Source organism: Nematostella vectensis, chromosome 6 (assembly GCF_932526225.1).
Source record: "Nematostella vectensis chromosome 6, jaNemVect1.1, whole genome shotgun sequence".
Lineage (NCBI taxonomy): Eukaryota > Metazoa > Cnidaria > Anthozoa > Actiniaria > Edwardsiidae > Nematostella > Nematostella vectensis.
Genome location: NC_064039.1, coordinates 17,284,804 through 17,304,294, shown reverse-complemented (window position 1 = coordinate 17,304,294; position 19,491 = coordinate 17,284,804). Strand labels below are relative to the sequence as shown.

At 41.4% G+C, this 19,491-nt stretch overlaps 1 protein-coding gene and 2 long non-coding RNA genes across 3 annotated transcripts in view; 1 reads left to right on the top strand and 2 right to left on the bottom strand.

The window, feature by feature from the left end:
* Nucleotides 1-8,127, bottom strand: part of LOC5506344 — a 78,010-nt gene extending 69,883 nt beyond the window's left edge. The window contains exons 1-2 of the mRNA XM_032374719.2: nucleotides 8,096-8,127; nucleotides 7,319-7,508 (exon numbers count right to left, since the gene is read on the bottom strand). Of these exons, the coding sequence (XP_032230610.1) occupies nucleotides 7,319-7,503 (185 nt within the window). The 5' untranslated portion in view covers nucleotides 7,504-7,508; nucleotides 8,096-8,127. The remainder of the gene's footprint in view (nucleotides 1-7,318; nucleotides 7,509-8,095) is intronic.
* LOC5506347 lies at nucleotides 3,048-4,282 on the bottom strand. The gene is made up of 3 exons (XR_004294369.2): nucleotides 4,222-4,282; nucleotides 4,055-4,095; nucleotides 3,048-3,956 (listed from the first exon to the last, which is right to left on the bottom strand). It is a non-coding gene; the product is annotated as an uncharacterized LOC5506347 (long non-coding RNA).
* Nucleotides 3,951-6,008, top strand: LOC125567898. The gene is made up of 2 exons (XR_007311889.1): nucleotides 3,951-4,457; nucleotides 5,279-6,008. It is a non-coding gene; the product is annotated as an uncharacterized LOC125567898 (long non-coding RNA).
* Nucleotides 8,128-19,491: the final 11,364 nt, after the last annotated feature.

Genomic DNA, 19,491 nt, shown 5'->3' with positions numbered 1-19,491 from the left:
GGTACTTAATGGAATTGGAACTTGAGCAACCAAGCCGGTTGAGCTCATGCTTCCCCATTCTCATCACAGCTCTGTGATTTCATTGTTTCATTTATTCATACTGAGAATATAATTCTATACTCGGTATGCATAAATTATAATAATTACATAAATATATCACAATGGTAATATATTTTCATTTGTCTCAACCTCGACGAGGTAAGCTTGGACGGGCTGGCTACGGCGCACCCACCCACATCTCCTCGGAAACAGAACTACACCCGTCTATTTTTCTCCTTCTCCTATGGCCTCAGAGCCAAGATTGATTTTTGTGGGAGTGAAATTAGGCTTATTTCGTGTTAAGAATAAACTTGTGGACTGAGACCGACGAGAGACGCACGTATTTGGACCGTACGGGTTATTTGCATGACAATTGGAAGACGCGAGAATTCGAGTGTTATTTGCTGCAAAGAATTTGTAGGAAGCGATCGAGGCCAAGAAAATCGCCATTTTGTTGACCGTGGCCTTGCCGCAGTCTTTGCGAACTATACGAGACATTCATGTTTGGCACCGGAGAAGAGAAAAATACGATGCGGTAGTTTCCAAGTTGAAAGCCACTGCCAGAAGGTGGATAATGTAACTGTCGAGAGAAACAAACTTCTGCGGAACGCAGAAGGAAGGTCAGTCATTTGATCAGTTTTTGACAGAGCTAAGGCTTAAGGCATACGTCGAATCTAACATGGACCTAATTCAGTCGAACCTTTTGTTTTGGAAATAGGTACATGTACGGTACGACGTTTGCTCTGATATGGTTCAAGTGTGTTAAACACGCACGCGCACTATAAAAGGGAGCTCCCTAGCATAGCTCCGAAAAATCTGTCAATCAAATCAGTTGAGTCGAGACTTCAAAGCGTGGGGACTCACGGAGACTTCAAAGCGTGGGGTCTCACGGAGCTCCCGACAAACCAGAAAATGAGTCGAGCTACAGTGCAAGTAAGTAAAAATTTGGTCCTTTTGTTATCAGAAACGTGTTAAAATGCAACGGTATCTGTAGCATAAAAAGTACAATGTTTTACAGCAGAAAATAGATATCTCAATCGTAAATAGAAAGAATTTCCCCCCTTTCACGCGAGTGCTAAAATTTCCCCGTTCGGACTTAGGCATGTTTGTGGCTTTCTCTTCAATAAATCCTCAAAATTGTCGAAAAAAGAGAAACCGGTAGGCCCTTCTCTCTTTTTTATTTCAATCTCTTACGGGTTTTAGATAACCGACCTCGTGAATGTAAACAAACGAGCGCACAACTTCATTTGTGTCGCTCGTATTTCGCTTCTCGTCCAAGGAGGAGTTTTGTTTGCTTTTTGGCACGAAAGTTGTACATTTGTCAAAGACTTATCGCTTATGAAGTGCTTAACTCAATCTCTACCAAAGCTGGATCGATTTTCTCGTATGGTATTCATAATAACCATTCCGCTTCTCAGTGAAAAAAATGGCATTCAAGTTTTGTTAGGCAGTGCATAAAATTTTCTAAAAATAAAATAAGCCAATGCCTGTAAAAACATTGATTGTTGCACTTAGATGATGTGTTGTAAATAAAGCGAATATAATAATTGCTTTTCTTGTCACTTCACCTTTGACCTATTTACATTTCAATCACAGACCTATCCAAGTGCATAAAGTTTGGAGCCCAAGTTCCAATTCTGCATCTCCTCAAACCACTTCTCCTACTACTACCAGCTCTCCACTACCATTACCATGTTAATATTTGTTTATTGTAAATACCTGGATTAGGCATGATCAAGTGTGCTGTACATGCACAGACTGATCTATGCAGTTTACAATATTATGAATGTGAGTATGTAAGCACTGTACCTGAAGATTTTCCCTAAATATACAATGTAATTCAGTGTAAATAGAAGCATGAAAACATTAATAAAAACTACTTGTTGTTTGAGTTGATTAGGCAGCATGCCTATAGTCATCCTCACATTGTATCGTATATAAACCAACAATGATGACAGTGCATTACAAGACTTTCAAGGATGCATCAAATCATCTTAGGGGTATGGGGCTTTGTTCCCTTTTCTCAAAATATAGGAATTAGAAAACCCTTGTATAGATTGTTTATTGTTTCATCTTTTGTAAATGTTTTCACAATGATGGAAAAATAAACTGCATAGTTAGTAAAATTTATGTTGCCTTATTGAATAGTTACACAAAATAGTAAGAAATGGTAAGATGTGTCATGAACTACAGAAATAACACACCAATTTAGTATATTAAACATATACATAAACCGAGATGTATTGTAGAGTAAATCCGTTACACGAGTCAAATCCGGGCCCGAGTCAAATCCGAGTCCGAGTCAAAATGCCGAGTCACATAAAAATACGTCAAAATGGTCTAATGCGAGAAGTAATGGTTCGAGAATGACGATAATCTTATTTCCGGACACCGCGAGCAGAACTATGGTCCTATTTCAGGACAAAATGAGACGCCCCTTGTCCCCGTGCACCACAGGGTACCCGATCGCGAACGTAACAACTCTTGGCCACCGGCGGTGAATAACCAATATAAACACTGGCAGAAAGCCAAAATTGGTGAACGTTATCCAGGCATCAAGGGGGGTGCAGCCCAATAGTCACGTGACCTGACGTCATCGATGACGTCATCAACTCAAGCAGGGAACACTGGCAGACAACCAAACTTTGGTGAACGTTATCCAGGCAACCAGGGGGGTGCAACCCAATAGTCGCGTCATCTGACGTCATCGATGACGTCATCAAAACAAGAAAAATTCATAGCTAAGGGAAGAGCAAATACCCTATTCCAGACAAAGTGAAGGTGGTGCTTTTTAGGCCAAAGTGAAGGGGTGATGACCTTATACACGTACACATCGTACACATATCCATGTGGTACGACTTCATCATGAGCAAATATAACTGTAGTTTTGATTGAAATGTTCTAGTCCGAGTGATCTTCATGTTGTCCTTATTACGAAACACCACTGACTTTGTCATGTTCAAAGCAAATTTAGTAACTGCATCAGTCATTTTTAGAATTCTTATTTATTCAAAATCAATCTCATAAAGCCCTCATAATATAAAAATAAACAGTCATTTGCCAAAATATTTTGATAAAAAAAATACATATCCCTTTTGTCTTCTTCTTTCTTCTTGTTTATTCAAGACTGATATAAATAGTTATATGCCTAAGGAGTATACTTGAAAAGTAACATGCATTCCTATGAAAAGTCCACAGTATATATGGTCAAAAATCATTAGCCATACATTGTTTTTCACTTACTCTTGTGCTGCCACTATTTCATAACCTTAACAAACGAATAACGTATGTAAATAATGAACAAAAACGACTGTATAATATAAATAATGACATACTTCAGTAACATTGTGTATATAACTTGAACAGTAAAATGGATTCCGCAAAAAAGTCCACACAGTCCATATGGTCAAAATCATGGTACTTCGCTTACTCTTGTGCTGCTACCATTTCATAACCTTCACAAACGAATAACGAATGTAAACAAGGAGCAAAAATACTGAAGTGGATAAATACAGTCAACGCTTTTATGGCGAAGACAAAGTCACGAAACATTAACGTATCATAATAACTTATGTCATCGAACAAACTGCCAAGAATACGAGGCACTTGAAGCGCAATTTTGAAGTAGGTGGTATCCCGTTTAGTCTTACAACAATGGGAAGTCCAAGAACGTTATCACCTGCCACTCATCTGGAGAGAACTCTGCATTTGGGTCCACTTTAAACCAACGGGAGGTTTTCTTATGGTGCTATCTTCGGGAAAGGTAGATCCCACGCACTCCCATTTTAGACAGGAATGGAAAGTGCGTGGGACCATAAAGTTTCTTCCATCTTTTGTTGTGTGAGGCAGACTCCACTTGGCATTACAGGTTTTTGGGACGAATTTGGGACTTCGATTGTCAAGTCGATCAAAATCTTCTGGAGGAAGAAGATAAAAGCAAGTATAACAGTCAGTATAAGCTTATAAGATTGATCTACTTTCAAATATTAACATAAAAAAACGGAGGATGACAAACCTCATCTCGAGTGTTGTCCAATTCCAAATCGATGAGGTCGTCTATAAACGGCAAGTTGAGAAAAAATAGATGCAGAAAATGGGCCAATGATATTGTTTGACTGTTAAAGAAAAATCTAATATGCACATATATTACAGAAAACATTGAGATGGAAGCATTTTGCTTACCTTCCAGCCCATTCGCCGAAGCCATGCTTTCGGGGAAGGGAGAGAAAAACGGATTACAACGCATTCTGGGCAATTTTCTAAAGAAAAATACACCGCTGACCAGTGACTCGGCATTTTGACTCGGACTCGGATTTGACTCGGTTAACTCCGAGATGACACAAGGGCACAAAACCTTGATTCTCACCAATATTTAGTGATGACTGGTGCATTTGTGGATTTCAATTGCCTTCGGGATGGTAAATTAACACTAAGTGATACATGAAAACTAAAGTAGGGTACCCAAACTGTGTTTAACTATATTATTCTATCTTTGGAATGCTGTTCGACCATGACTTGGTGCTTTGATACAAATAACAAATTAATGGAACTTCTATGAAGGGAAGGTATCTTTGAGCAAGATACTTATATTACATAAACTAGTTTCAATTAAGCCTAAAGATAATGGGGAAAGGGGAAATGTTAGGAAAGTGCTCAATCGAGTTATTATTACATATATACTATTATAAGCGTCTGTCTGACAAACGTTTTTGATTTGTCGAGCGGTATGACGTCATCAACCTGTACTAGCTTTTAATTGAGCTTGAACTTGGGCGCCACTGCCAAGACGGCAAAACATGAGGAAAACACGAAAATTATTTAAGATAGACGTACCTTCAATGATGCGATAGACAAAAACAATAAAAGGCAGTTCTGAATAAGTTTAAATAAGCACAGTTTCATTTGGTCTGATTGGTAAACACAAATAGAGTTGAATCGTTTTTGCCCCGAACTAAAAAATCTTTGGAAGGGCAAAGGCTTAAGCTAGCCTTTTTCACACCAGGGTTTGTGTTTGTTAACTTTAATACTGCATGTTTTATATTTATGAATGAGGGTTTGACCCATGGGGCAAGTACAATTTAATGATTACATGCATGTAATGCATTTGGGTATTTTTTATCTCATTAAAAAAATCAATTTTAAAGACCACTAGATCCCTTGGACACCTAGATCCCCTAAAACAACCTCACTCAGTCCGCTGTTAGGCAGGGCCTAAATCTATATATTATTCAAATTCCAGTCTGGGTCAGTACGCAGCTCTTACAAGCTGCAATTTGATTGGGCAAATGAACAATATCCGCACCTCGACACAAAGAACGAGAAGAATAGAGACAAAAGAACTCCTTTGTAGAACAAAGATAATAGGACACAAAGCAGCTGCGTACTTACTCGTCCGCTTACCCGAAGAAGCCATGAAGACTGTGATGTCCAGCTCGGGTAAGTCTGGACTAAGTTATAATGCTATGATGACGTCATTTACTTTCTAGAAAAGCAATGCTGTCATATCCATGGTGTTGATCCACCGATCTGCCCTTATCCAGCCCATGTAGAACGAGCATTTCCTACATAACTTGTATCTTGAAATGTTACGATTATTCTGCCAATCTTTTGATAAACATTGTAAACCATAGTTTGCTCATTGGGAGCCCGTGAACAAATGCAAGGTTATAGCCTACGTGTAGCCGCTGACTCGCGAAAATATATACTTGTAGCTTTTACGCAACGGCGGCGATAATCGTGTTCAGTGACGTCACGGCCTTAGCAGGAAGATACAGTACAGATACATTAGAGCAACTTGTTCAGCTTACAAGAGAAATGTTCCTCAGCGAGGATTAAAAACCCAAAATACAACCCCTATTGTCTATATATGTTTTTGTTTATATTGTTTGCATCTTGCATCTCATGTGTTTATTTTTTTATTCAAATAGCTGCGGGAAATTAGTAAGATTACTTATAAGTAAATGGCTTGATGAAAAGAAAGAAAGTTTTGAAATTTGATTTTTCTAAATCAGTCTGTTTCCCATTGCATTTATTTTGGAGTATACAAAGGCTGGATCCAGGGTTTTTAAAAACAGCAGGCCACCATGTTAAATGGTTGGTGCACCAAAATATAATGCATTACTGGATGTACATATTTGTGGATTTTTAAAATGTACATCCAGATGGAAAATCACCACTTCTTCAGTATGGCATCTAAACTGTGTCCCACTACACTATTCTATCTTTGGAATGCTGTTACACCCAAAGCTTTTCAGAATGTAGCTTCGATACAAATTTACATTATCAGAACTTTAAAGATGAGAATGTTTTCTTAAAGGCAGATACTTAAGTTATATAACACTAGCAACACCCTTGTTTTTTTTTAATAATAAATCTGTAAAGAAAGCATTTGGAGAAAAGTGAAATGTCAAGAAAGTGCACAATCCAATTATTTGCATTACTGTTATATTTCTTTATTAAACCTTTCAAGTGGAGTCAATTTCTTCTTTTTTCCTCTCTGCCGACTATTTTTTATGCAATTGATATTCTTTGCTGTTTCCTTTCTACCCCAAACATAAATTCCTGAACTGGTTGGGTTTGAAATTTGAAGTTAGCATTAAGCACTGTCAGTGTTGACTTTTAGATATTTATTTTTATGACTTTTATGAGTTACTTCTATGAAATGACATAAGAATTTACAATTAGACTCTGGACAACTTTGACAGCCATTTTCACACCAGGAATTGTGTTTGTTAACTTTAATGTACTGCATAATTTATATTATTGAATGATGGCTGGATCCATTTGGTGGGGTCAATACAATTTGAAACTACATATATTCCTGTATTTTTAATCTTATTAAAAAAAACATTCTAAAGATGAGAGCAGTATCCTAGACCCCTAGCTCCCCTAAAACTACCTCAATCAGTCAACATAAAGTGTTCACTGCGGACTCCGCTTTTAGGCAGCGCCTAGATCTACATATTAGGGCGATGTTGGAATGTTTATTTTGCCGAAACCTGAACGTGTTTCGCGTGCTTTTTAAGAGAAAATACATGCACAGTTGTCAAATTAATTTATTCAAATTTATTACAATGGCATCACGGAACACTATTATCACCGTTATCACCGTTGCGTTGACGCTACGAGAGGATATGTTCGCGAGTAAGCGGCTAAACGTAAGCTACAAGGTTAGCGCTAGCCTTTCATCCACAAAAACTCTTTACCTCTATAGGACTCGGTAATTACCTTACGACTATTTTATAGACTAGTGCTTTGGCCTAGAGAATTTTGCTATTACCTGTTTGGGTCTGCACCGTATTTTAATAAAAGCTTCACGATGCGGGCATGTCCCGCGAGAGCAGCGTGGAAGATGGCCGTTTCGCCATTGGCCGAGCAGGCGTCAGGGTGCACTCCCTCCTCCAATAGACGTCGCACCAAAGTGGTATTTCCTCTAGATGCGTGATAAACTATCTCAACCGACATTGCATCTAGGATGAAAGAGCTTCTTCAAATTTGCATTACAGCTTGGAGTGCGTGGTGAAATGCCTGCCTGTTCTTGTTATTATTGTTGCTGTTGTTTTTGTTGTCGTTGATGTCGTTGTTGCTGTTTTTTTTAAATATCATATATACAAAAATATGTTCGATATTTTGAATATTTACTATGAGATATGAATTCTTGATATTTACCCCAAAAACTGCTAGAAAAACAATTTCCTTTTAAGGAAATCCAATGTGCCTGTTTAGCCGCAGCATATTTGTTTTTAGTACCCTTGTTACCGTTGTTCATGTTACCAACGCCACTAGTGTGCCTAGTCTGTGTGTTACATAGAACCTTTGTACGCTTGTTACGTGTACCTTAGTGTGCCTGGTCTACTTAGTCTACCACTACTGCTGTTTGTGTTACTGTTGCCATGATAAAACAAATTAGATTCCTACCCTTGTTACGGTTGTTCACAAAGTAACAAGAAAAAAAAGACAGATATGTTGCGGGTTACAAATGGGCATGATGTAAAATCCAAAAGAGAAATTTGTTTAAAAAGGACGAAAATTTTCAATGAAAGAATTGGTGACTTACCTGGCGATACTCGCTGCAGATATGTGAGTATACGTCATAATAGCTTTGTAAGGCTGAGAGTATACGTCATAATAGCTTTGTAAGGCTGAAATCAGCGCGCGCAAGCTTTATGAGTAATATGCTTCGAGAATATGCAAATTGATCACCTTTTAAAGATAATGAATGCAGCTATATACCTTGGAAAACGCAGTTAAATCTTATTCTTCAACAGAATACTTTCAGAAAAAGGCGAATCGTTCCGTCATACTATCTATTCGGCACGAGACGCAAAATATGACCACGAAAAGAAATACATGTACGAAAGGAAATACATGCGTTCTAAAATAGCGCGCGCTATATATCTTCAAATTTACGCAATCTGCACAGGAAGCCCAAGCTCCAATTCCTGGTAAGACTTTTCAGGCTGTGATTACAGCCCGTCATATTGGAATTTGAAATCTCAACGGAGACTCGCAATTCCATTACTGGAAATGCAATCAAATTGCATAAAGTGGTCTTGTTGCTTATTTTGTTCTTACAAGGAATGAAATTACGTTGTTTGTAATATTAATCACTTGGTTGTAATACAGACTTACCAACCTCTAAGTCAGTCTCCAGTCAATCTCAGTACCTACAACACACACACACATATACACACACAAACTTTTCAAATTGGTAGTATGAAAAAAATATACAAATAAGAATTCTGGTGGAAATGAGCTCTAAAGATGCGATTTAGGTTTTAACAATAATGACAAACATTTCACGGGGGAGTATGTATATGAAGTTGTTTATTTCTTTTTCTAGGAGATTCTTGTAGGTAGCTGGCTCTAGTTTGTAGAAGTTTGTGGTTTTATCTGCGGGGATCAGTAGTTTAGGTTCTTTTTTAATGTTGTCGGTGTCTTCTTTTAGCTTGCCCAGGAAAGGAGTGTTCAGGTTCTTGAATTTTACTGACTGGATCATTTTTAACATGTCTTCTTCGAACTCTTTCAGTTCTTCTACAGGAGGCGGATTTTTGGTTGAGCGGAATCCATAGGTTTCTTTGGAGGTCGAGGCGGTGTCTGTGTTTAGGAAGAAGTGTGCTTTCCAGCGCATTCGGCGTAAAAAGTGTTCGGTTTTTTCAATAAGGCGTTGGAGGTAATCACTGCGAGATGGTAGGGGAATATTCTTCGTTGAGTAGTTGATGTGGAATTTTTCCATAATGAGTAGCCTTAGAGTGCTCAACAAGAAAAACTTGGAGTCTGGATAAAATGATGGTTGAAGGCTTTCATAGAAAGTGCTCAATACTCGAAAGTAGAGCGGTGTATAGTGTTGGTTTGAGAAAAATACAAACTACATAGGTTTCCCTACAGGTCTGTTTCGTGGTTGCCCACTCATCAGGGGATTTAATGAGAATATTCCTACCATCGTATATATACTATTAACATTGAAATTTACATAATAATAGACTGATAGTTTAGCTAAGGCGGTAAGAGGAACAATAGCGAGTTACATTAAATATGCGGGGCGAAAGCTAACAGTGCGGAACGTGTGAAAAATTGATAGCGCGAAAATTTAACGGTGACGGGATTAACAGTTCTAATTGTTTCGTAGCAGGGCTTTGTTTCTGTGGCGGCACGAGGACACGAGTTCATTGCGTTTATTTAGAGTTGATAGTTTGGGTTGGCAGATGATCGTCAGCTTTTCCTTGAGGCAGAGGTTGCAACGCTTAGTGGTACTGTTGTAGGCGGAGTGGGAAGAAAGAATGCGCCATGAAATAAAGTACTCAATCATGCTGTCCTTGAGAGCCCAGACGTGTTTGCTGAGTTCGGTGGAGTTTCTGTGTTTGGCGTGTCGGAATGATGCGGTGTGGTTTCTGTCCCTGGTCTTGAAGCTGTTTTCAGTGAGCCCGACGTATGTTTCCGAGGTGTTGTTGTCTTTTCGAGTTACGGTAGCTTGGTAGATAACAGATGTCTGTAGGCAGTTTCCGTCTAGAGGGCAGGTGTCTTTCTGTCGGCAGTTGCATGTCTTGTTGTTGGTAGTGGTAGGGGCGGAGCTGGCAATCTCGGTAGCCGACGATGCGGTGATGATGCGCTTGTTGTGGTTGTCGATTATCTGTTTGGTGTTGTTCATGCAGCTGTAACTGATTTTGATGGTGTTTCTGTTGAAGATTTTACGGAGGTGGTTGTCTTTCGGGAAGTGCTTGTCTATCAGGGTGAGGAATCTGTGGCCGATGTTGGTGCTGGTGTTCTTGCTGAAGGGCGGGTTGTACCATAGGATGTTGTTGCGTTTGCGGGTTTTACGGTTGGTTACGGTGTTGGGTTCGTAGCGTAACGTGTAGTTGTATCCGCTATCGTCGAGTGCTTTCTGGTAAGGTGGCGCGGTCTGGTCAAAGGAGGCTTGGTCTGAAGATAGGGCAGATAGGCGTCTGTTGATACCAGCAGGGATGTTCTTGGTGATGGAGGGCGGGTGGTTGCTCTCACGGTGGACATATTGTAGCGAGGAGTTCGGCTTTGTATAAGGCTGGTGTGCATTACGTTTTAGGTCGAGGGTGACGTCTAGGAAATTGACAACTTGTTTGTTTGCCTCAATGGTGATTCGGAGTCCGTTGTTGTTGAAGATGCGGCATAGTTCCTTTTTTAGGTTTTCGGTGGCTCTGGGTGTGGCGTTGGTGATGGCTAGTCCGTCGTCGCGGTAGAGTCCTACGTTCATATTGAGGTCCTGAAGTTGGGAGAGAAGGAAGTTGCCTACAAGTTCACAGGTTTCTGCGCCATCGAAGCTCCCCATCGTAACATCAAATATCGTGTTGCCTTTCTTCTGCCAGGGTGTTTGGTTGTGGACCAGGAAGGAGCTCTTGGAGTGGGTTATGATCTCTTTTTCATCAGGGGTGATTTCGTCATAGTTGGAGGCGAAGTCGAGTGCTCTTGATAGTAGGTCTTGGCTGATAGATGGGTAGAATTCTACAATGTCAAAACAGATGAAGTTGAGTTGGTGTTTGTTTTCGGCAGCCTTGAACCAGTCAATGACGGCTTTAGTGCTTTTCCATTGGTTGAAGTTTCGTTTCTTTGCAATTACGCTATTGATACGGTCGAGGATCTTTTTGCTGATTTTTCCGGTTTCGGGTTTTGTGGGGTTGATGAGTCTGCAGGTAGGTTTGTTAGCGAAGTTCGGCTTATGGTCTTTGAGAGTTATGAAGGCTTGCTTGTTGGCTGTGGTGTCCATTCTATCGTCTAAATCCAGTTTTGTAGCGATCTCTTTGTTTTTCTTGTGGACAGATTGCGTTGTTTCGGAGGGTGCTTTTTTGTAGGACTTGTTTATTTCTTTTTCTAGGAGATTCTTGTAGGTAGCTGGCTCTAGTTTGTAGAAGTTTGTGGTTTTATCTGCGGGGATCAGTAGTTTAGGTTCTTTTTTAATGTTGTCGGTGTCTTCTTTTAGCTTGCCCAGGAAAGGAGTGTTCAGGTTCTTGAATTTTACTGACTGGATCATTTTTAACATGTCTTCTTCGAACTCTTTCAGTTTTTCTACAGGAGGCGGATTTTTGGTTGAGCGGAATCCATAGGTTTCTTTGGAGGTCGAGGCGGTGTCTGTGTTTAGGAAGAAGTGTGCTTTCCAGCGCATTCGGCGTAAAAAGTGTTCGGTTTTTTCAATAAGGCGTTGGAGGTAATCACTGCGAGATGGTAGGGGAATATTCTTCGTTGAGTAGTTGATGTGGAATTTTTCCATAATGAGTAGCCTTAGAGTGCTCAACAAGAAAAACTTGGAGTCTGGATAAAATGATGGTTGAAGGCTTTCATAGAAAGTGCTCAATACTCGAAAGTAGAGCGGTGTATAGTGTTGGTTTGAGAAAAATACAAACTACATAGGTTTCCCTACAGGTCTGTTTCGTGGTTGCCCACTCATCAGGGGATTTAATGAGAATATTCCTACCATCGTATATATACTATTAACATTGAAATTTGCATAATAATAGACTGATAGTTTAGCTAAGGCGGTAAGAGGAACAATAGCGAGTTACATTAAATATGCGGGGCGAAAGCTAACAGTGCGGAACGTGTGAAAAATTGATAGCGCGAAAATTTAACGGTGACGGGATTAACAGTTCTAATTGTTTCGTAGCAGGGCTTTGTTTCTGTGGCGGCACGAGGACACGAGTTCATTGCGTTTATTTAGAGTTGATAGTTTGGGTTGGCAGATGATCGTCAGCTTTTCCTTGAGGCAGAGGTTGCAACGCTTAGTGGTACTGTTGTAGGCGGAGTGGGAAGAAAGAATGCGCCATGAAATAAAGTACTCAATCATGCTGTCCTTGAGAGCCCAGACGTGTTTGCTGAGTTCGGTGGAGTTTCTGTGTTTGGCGTGTCGGAATGATGCGGTGTGGTTTCTGCACCTGGTCTTGAAGCTGTTTTCAGTGAGCCCGACGTATGTTTCCGAGGTGTTGTTGTCTTTTCGAGTTACGGTAGCTTGGTAGATAACAGATGACTGTAGGCAGTTTCCGTCTAGAGGGCAGGTGTCTTTCTGTCGGCAGTTGCATGTCTTGTTGTTGGTAGTGGTAGGGGCGGAGCTGGCAATCTCGGTAGCCGACGATGCGGTGATGATGCGCTTGTTGTGGTTGTCGATGATCTGTTTGGTGTTGTTCATGCAGCTGTAACTGATTTTGATGGTGTTTCTGTTGAAGATTTTACGGAGGTGGTTGTCTTTCGGGAAGTGCTTGTCTATCAGAGTGAGGAATCTGTGGCCGATGTTGGTGCTGGTGTTCTTGCTGAAGGGCGGGTTGTACCATAGGATGTTGTTGCGTTTGCGGGTTTTACGGTTGGTTACGGTGTTGGGTTCGTAGCGTAACGTGTAGTTGTATCCGCTATCGTCGAGTGCTTTCTGGTAAGGTGGCGCGGTCTGGTCAAAGGAGGCTTGGTCTGAAGATAGGGCAGATAGGCGTCTGTTGATACCAGCAGGGATGTTCTTGGTGATGGAGGGCGGGTGGTTGCTCTCACGGTGGACATATTGCAGCGAGGAGTTCGGCTTTGTATAAGGCTGGTGTGCATTACGTTTTAGGTCGAGGGTGACGTCTAGGAAATTGACAACTTGTTTGTTTGCCTCAATGGTGATTCGGAGTCCGTTGTTGCTGAAGATGCGGCATAGTTCCTTTTTTAGGTTTTCGGTGGCTCTGGGTGTGGCGTTGGTGATGGCTAGTCCGTCGTCGCGGTAGAGTCCTACGTTCATATTGAGGTCCTGAAGTTGGGAGAGAAGGAAGTTGCCTACAAGTTCACAGGTTTCTGCGCCATCGAAGCTCCCCATCGTAACATCAAATATCGTGTTGCCTTTCTTCTGCCAGGGTGTTTGGTTGTGGACCAGGAAGGAGCTCTTGGAGTGGGTTATGATCTCTTTTTCATCAGGGGTGATTTCGTCATAGTTGGAGGCGAAGTCGAGTGCTCTTGATAGTAGGTCTTGGCTGATAGATGGGTAGAATTCTACAATGTCAAAACAGATGAAGTTGAGTTGGTGTTTGTTTTCGGCAGCCTTGAACCAGTCAATGACGGCTTTAGTGCTTTTCCATTGGTTGAAGTTTCGTTTCTTTGCAATTACGCTATTGATACGGTCGAAGATCTTTTTGCTGATATATATATATATATATATATAGATAGATAGATAGATAGATAGATAGATAGATAGATAGATAGATAGATAGATAGATAGATAGATAGATAGATAGATAGATAGATAGATAGATAGATAGATAGATAGATAGATAGATAGATAGATAGATAGATAGATAGATAGATAGATAGATAGATAGATAGATAGATAGATAGATAGATAGATAGATAGATAGATAGATAGATAGATAGATAGATAGATAGATAGATAGATAGATAGATAGATAGATAGATAGATAGATAGATAGATAGATAGATAGATAGATAGATAGATAGATAGATAGATAGATAGATAGATAGATAGATAGATAGATAGATAGATAGATACAATACTTTATATACCCATTGAATATGGGCTTTAAATCGACACTGCTCCTGACTTGATGATTGTGTAAAGACCAGCTCCGCCGCCCCTTGCATGGGCTGCCTGCTTATCCCCCCCCCCCCCCATTACACACATTATAATTCGGAGCTGTGGGACCCCTTAGCATGTCCTGTTTTCTCTATATTTCCTACTGGGAGTAAATATACTGTATCCATATAGCTTTTTCATTACTTTTCGTGAAATAGTGCTTCTACCCCGAAATAGTGCTAGAGCACCATCAGGACACATTCAGGCCATCAGCTCCTTTTGTTCCGGGGGATGGCTTTTTGGTCGCGTCTTTTTCGGGGAGGGGGGGGTCACCACTTTGGGTCTTGAAATGGGGGTCAAAATGTTTGAACCGGAAAAAAAATCAACTTAGCAGCCCTTCCCCCCGATAAATAATGACCTTTCCCTAACCTACTCCAATTTAACCAATCTCAGCATGCAAACATATCATTCGCTATACCAAAAATATGCTTAATCACTTCCTATAGAACTCCCCTGATGTGTAAAAGTGATATTAATTTCAAGCAAGTTACAAGCATACCATTGCAAACAGCAAGCTACCACAGAGCTGTCGCTAATGTAAAGGGTGACTGTTGTTCACATGTTGGAAGCTGCAAGGCAGATCGTCTCAGGTCAATGGAAGTTTAACTTGACTGGTTGTGAGTTCGAAATAGGGGGCCGGAGTTTGCACTCTGTTTTTCTCATAGTTTTGCAACAAATTAGTCAGAGGTGAGAGGGCTAGTTTCTATTGCTATGAACATTTAGTAGGCAAAGTCTTTATCACTGGCGGTTGTAAATTTACTAGAATTGCACAGACAGTAACAGCTGAGCTAAAGTATGGCTTACATGATAAGGGGATAACACCACTTATGAATCTAAAACATTGAAAGTGCCCCTAGCATCTAATTCCAGTAACTTGTTTTTAATATTTACTTATTCTGAAATGAGGAATAGGTAAAGTGTTTCATATGATATCAGAAAATATCTCGAAATTTGACCACGGGCAATGACACAAGCGTTTTTAAAAACAGCTCTTTTTTTCACTAGTTGACCCCATAAAACGAGCCCGGGCGCAGTAACACAAACAGCAGTAGTGGTAGACTAAGTAGACCAGGCACACTAAGGTACACGTAACAAGCGTACAAAGGTTCTATGTAACACACAGACTAGGCACACTAGTGGCCAAGGGCTAGGGCTATGTGGCGAAAGGTGGATTTGGTGGAAATGGTGGAGATGGTGAAAAGTAAGGGGGAGGGGTGGTCCACCATACATAGACGACGCATAGCACTGCAAGTACCATGGACAAGGCACAGGGCTGGATATGGTGAAAAATAATGGGGAGGGGTGGTCCACCATACCTATAGCAGACACATAGCACTGCAAGTACCATGACAAAGGGATAGGGCTATGTGGTAAATGGTGGAAATGGTGAAACGTAAGGGGGAGGGGTGGTCCACCATACCTATAGCAGACACATAGCACTGCAAGTACCATGACAAAGGGATAGGGCTATGTGGCAAATGGTGGAAATGGTGAAACGTAAGGGGGAGGGGTGGTCCACCATACATAGCAGACACATAGCACCGCAAGTACCATGGCCAAGGCATAGGGCTATGTGGCAAATGGTGGATATGATGAAAAGTAAGGGGGAGGGGTGGTCCACCATACATATAGCACACACATAGCATTGCAAGTACCATGGCCAAGGCATAGGGCTATGTGGCAAATGGTTGAAATGGTGGATATACATGACACCTACCGAGTTTGGTTGTCATATGATCTTTCACTTGTGAAATATAAATATTTTTTTTGATGACGTCTGCATATTTTTTCTTCCAGTGACGTCACCGATGACGTCATAAATCACGTGATCAAATCACGAATCACGTGCACCTCCCTTGACACATACATGATACCAGCCAAGTTTGGTTGTCATATGATGCTTTTAAGGGACGGACTGATAGACTGACAGACGGACGGACAGCGGGACGCGTCACGAAGACTCGAGTCGATGGGTTACCAATATTTGTTACCATATTTGTTTTGTATACCCCTTTTCTTAGGTATGGGGCTCTCCAATCCCGCGGCGCTTCGCACGGCATGGGAGCTCCGCTATGATGGGTACGAATATTGTGACAAGACTGTGTAGTGTCTGTAAGAAAGTGTGTTGTATGTAAGGGTAGGAAAGTAATATGTAGGATTATTAAATGATTGACACGGTTTCCATTTTTTTCTGTAGGGCTTTATTTCACGTGCAAGCTCATTAATCGGCAACTAGCTAAGAGCCCGGGGAGGGGATTTGATATTCAGCAGGGAAGAGCGGGGAATGTATATAGATCCATCCCGGGGAAGCTCGTGTACATCCCTTGCATTTATAATGGTGGCAATTCACTACCTGCACTCTTCCATGCTGAATATCAAAACCCAACCATATGGCACTCAAAAAATTTCCAAAATCTATTGGACCATAAACATGACAAACTTCAAATATTAATTTCTAACATCCGCAGGTTTTTTAGGGGTTTATTGCCACTTTCGCCCTCGCTCATTATGACTTTATCAACCTTACAAATATCCTCTCTCATTACTTCATTAACCCTACAATTGAACACCTTTGATACTATCGAAACTTACGAAACTATCCGATCCTGCCACAGCTCTGGTTCTTATTCCTCACTTCTGCCAACTCTTGATAGGTACGAACAGCCCACACCGTGTTGGTTTTCGTGTTCCGGAATCCTATCGTCCTTTCTCTTTTCAACTTCTTCTTCACTTAGAAACGTAATATTACGGCTTGTTGTTCCAAGGATCGTTCCGAAAAGATCGAAATACGGAAGAAACTGTTCGGCTTGCGAAAACGTATTCTGTGTCAATTCAGAAAGTCTTCGTCGCTCTCCATCTCAGAAAAATACAAGCGTTATGTATGGTACGTATATGAAGCGTGTTTCGAATGATAAGGCCCTCATCACCCGCCCCTACACGTTTGTTGTTTAATGCCTGGTAATGATGGTTTTTGCGAATGTGTTTTGGAGTTTTTGCGAATGTGTTTTGCAGTTTTTTGCGAATGTGTTTTGAGTTTTTTCCAATGGGTTTTGAGTATTTTCCAATGTGTTTTGAGCTTTTTCCAATGTGTTTTGAGTTTTTTCCAATGTGTTTCGAGTTTTTTCCAATGTTTCGAGTTTTTTCCAATGTGTTTTGAGTTTTTTTCAATGTGTTTCGAGTTTTTTCCAATGTGTTTTGAGTTTTTTCCAATGTGTTTGGAGTTTTTTCCAATGTGTTTTGAGGTTTTGTGAACTTGTTTTTCGAGGTTTTGCAAATGTGCCTTGAGGTTTTGTGAATGTGTTTTTAGTTTTGTGAATACGTTGTGTTCTTATTTTCGCATGACATATACGGGCCACCGTACAGACACTGACTAACAAACACTGACTCAAGTGAGTTGCAAAGGACCTAAAGACTAGATATTTTTATGATCTGTCACCACACAAAAGTCGGACTGCCATCTTGGATTTCTCCGACAATCTCGCACTTTACGAAGATGGTGTTTAGAAGATTCCGACTGAGAGGTTGGGTATGACCGCTGGGAGTCCGCGGACTCAACCCCAATCTACGTCCGTGGGAAATTGCTTCCCGTCAATCACCAGCAGCTGTTTAAAAATTACCATTTTTGCTCGCAATTATCTCCGATGCGCATGACGATATGGATAGTGTTGAAGTATGGGCTTTTAGCCAAGTTATTGGTCTAATCAAATCTACAACACAATTTTTGGGTTCTGAAAAAAAAATATATTTGACGCATTTTTTTTTTCAAAATAGCACTTTTTACCCTAGCATAACCTCGAAAATGACGAGAATGGCGAGGTACGAGGAAAACTCTGTCATTTGGAGATTTTTTGAGCCCTCAAACATAACGGTGACTATAATTATACACAGAAGGTTCATTGAAAAAGAGAGATAATACAATTAGGGAATAAATCGGGGATGTAGAGAGGAAGTTATAGCCTGATCTGACCGTTCACACTGCCTTACCATGAAAAGGAAAAGTAGCTAGATGACCTTCCATGGTCATTTTTCGTTCAAGCCTACGTGTAAGGCCGTTGTTTTTTTAAACAGATCATCCTACCCAGACCCCCCCTCCCTGTTAGGCTTTCTCTCTCTTCCAACAAGAACAAATGAAAAAACACAATCGAGAACAATGCCAGACACTAACTTGCATTGCGCTTTTATTGCTTTATACAAAAAAACTACCCTTCATATTCTTTATGCGATAGTTTGAAATGTGTGGCCGTAATTTCAACCCACCAGGGGCTTGCTACAGGTCCAGGTGGTGAAACTATGGGCTTGTTACCAGGGCCAGGTGTGTAGCTAGGGGCTTGTTACAGGGTCAGGTGTGTAGCTAGGGGATTGTTACCAGGGCCAGTTGTGTAGCTAGGGGCTTGTGTTTAGGGTCAGGTGTGTAGCTAGGGGATTGTTACCAGGGCCAGTTGTGTAGCTAGGGGCTTGTGTTCAGGGTCAGGTGTGTAGCTAAGGGATTGTTACCAGGGCCAGTTGTGTAGCTAGGGGCTTGTGTTTAGGGTCAGGTGTGTAGCTAGGGGCTTGTGTTTAGGGTCAGGTGTGTAGCTAGGGGCTTGTGTTTAGGGCCATGTGTGTAGCTAGGGGCTTGTTATAATGACCAGGTGTATAGCTAGGGGCTTGTTATAATGACCAGGTGTATAGCTAGGGGCTTGTTATAATGACCAGGTGTATAGCTAGGGGCTTGTTATAATGACCAGGTGTATAGCTAGGGGCTTGTTATTAGGGCCAGGTGTGTAGCTAGGGGCTTGTTATTAGGGCCAGGTGTGTAGCTAGGGGCTTGTTATTAGGGCCAGGTGTGTAGCTAGGGGCTTGTTATTAGGGCCAGGTGTGTAGCCTAGGGCTTGTGTTCAGGGCCAGGTGTGTAGCTAGGGGCTTGTTACCAGGGCCAGGTGTGTAGCTAGGGGCTTGTTATTAGGGCCAGGTGTGTAGCTAGGGGCTTGTTACCAGGGCCAGGTGTGTAGCTAGGGGCTTGTGTTCAGGGCCAGGTGTGTAGCTAGGGGCTTGTGTTCAGGGCCAGGTGTGTAGCTAGGGGCTTGTTACCAGGGCCAGGTGTGTAGCTAGGGGCTTGTGTTCAGGGCCAGGTGTGTAGCTAGGGGATTGTTATTAGGGCCAGGTGTGTAGCTAGGGGCTTGTGTTCAGGGCCAGGTGTGTAGCTAGGGGCTTGTTACCAGGGCCAGGTGTGTAGCTAGGGGCTTGTGTTCAGGGCCAGGTGTGTAGCTAGGGGATTGTTATTAGGGCCAGGTGTGTAGCTAGGGGCTTGTTACCAGGGCCAGGTGTGTAGCTAGGGGCTTGTTACCAGGGCCAGGTGTGTAGCTATGGGCTTGTGATCAGGGCCAGGTGTGTAGCTA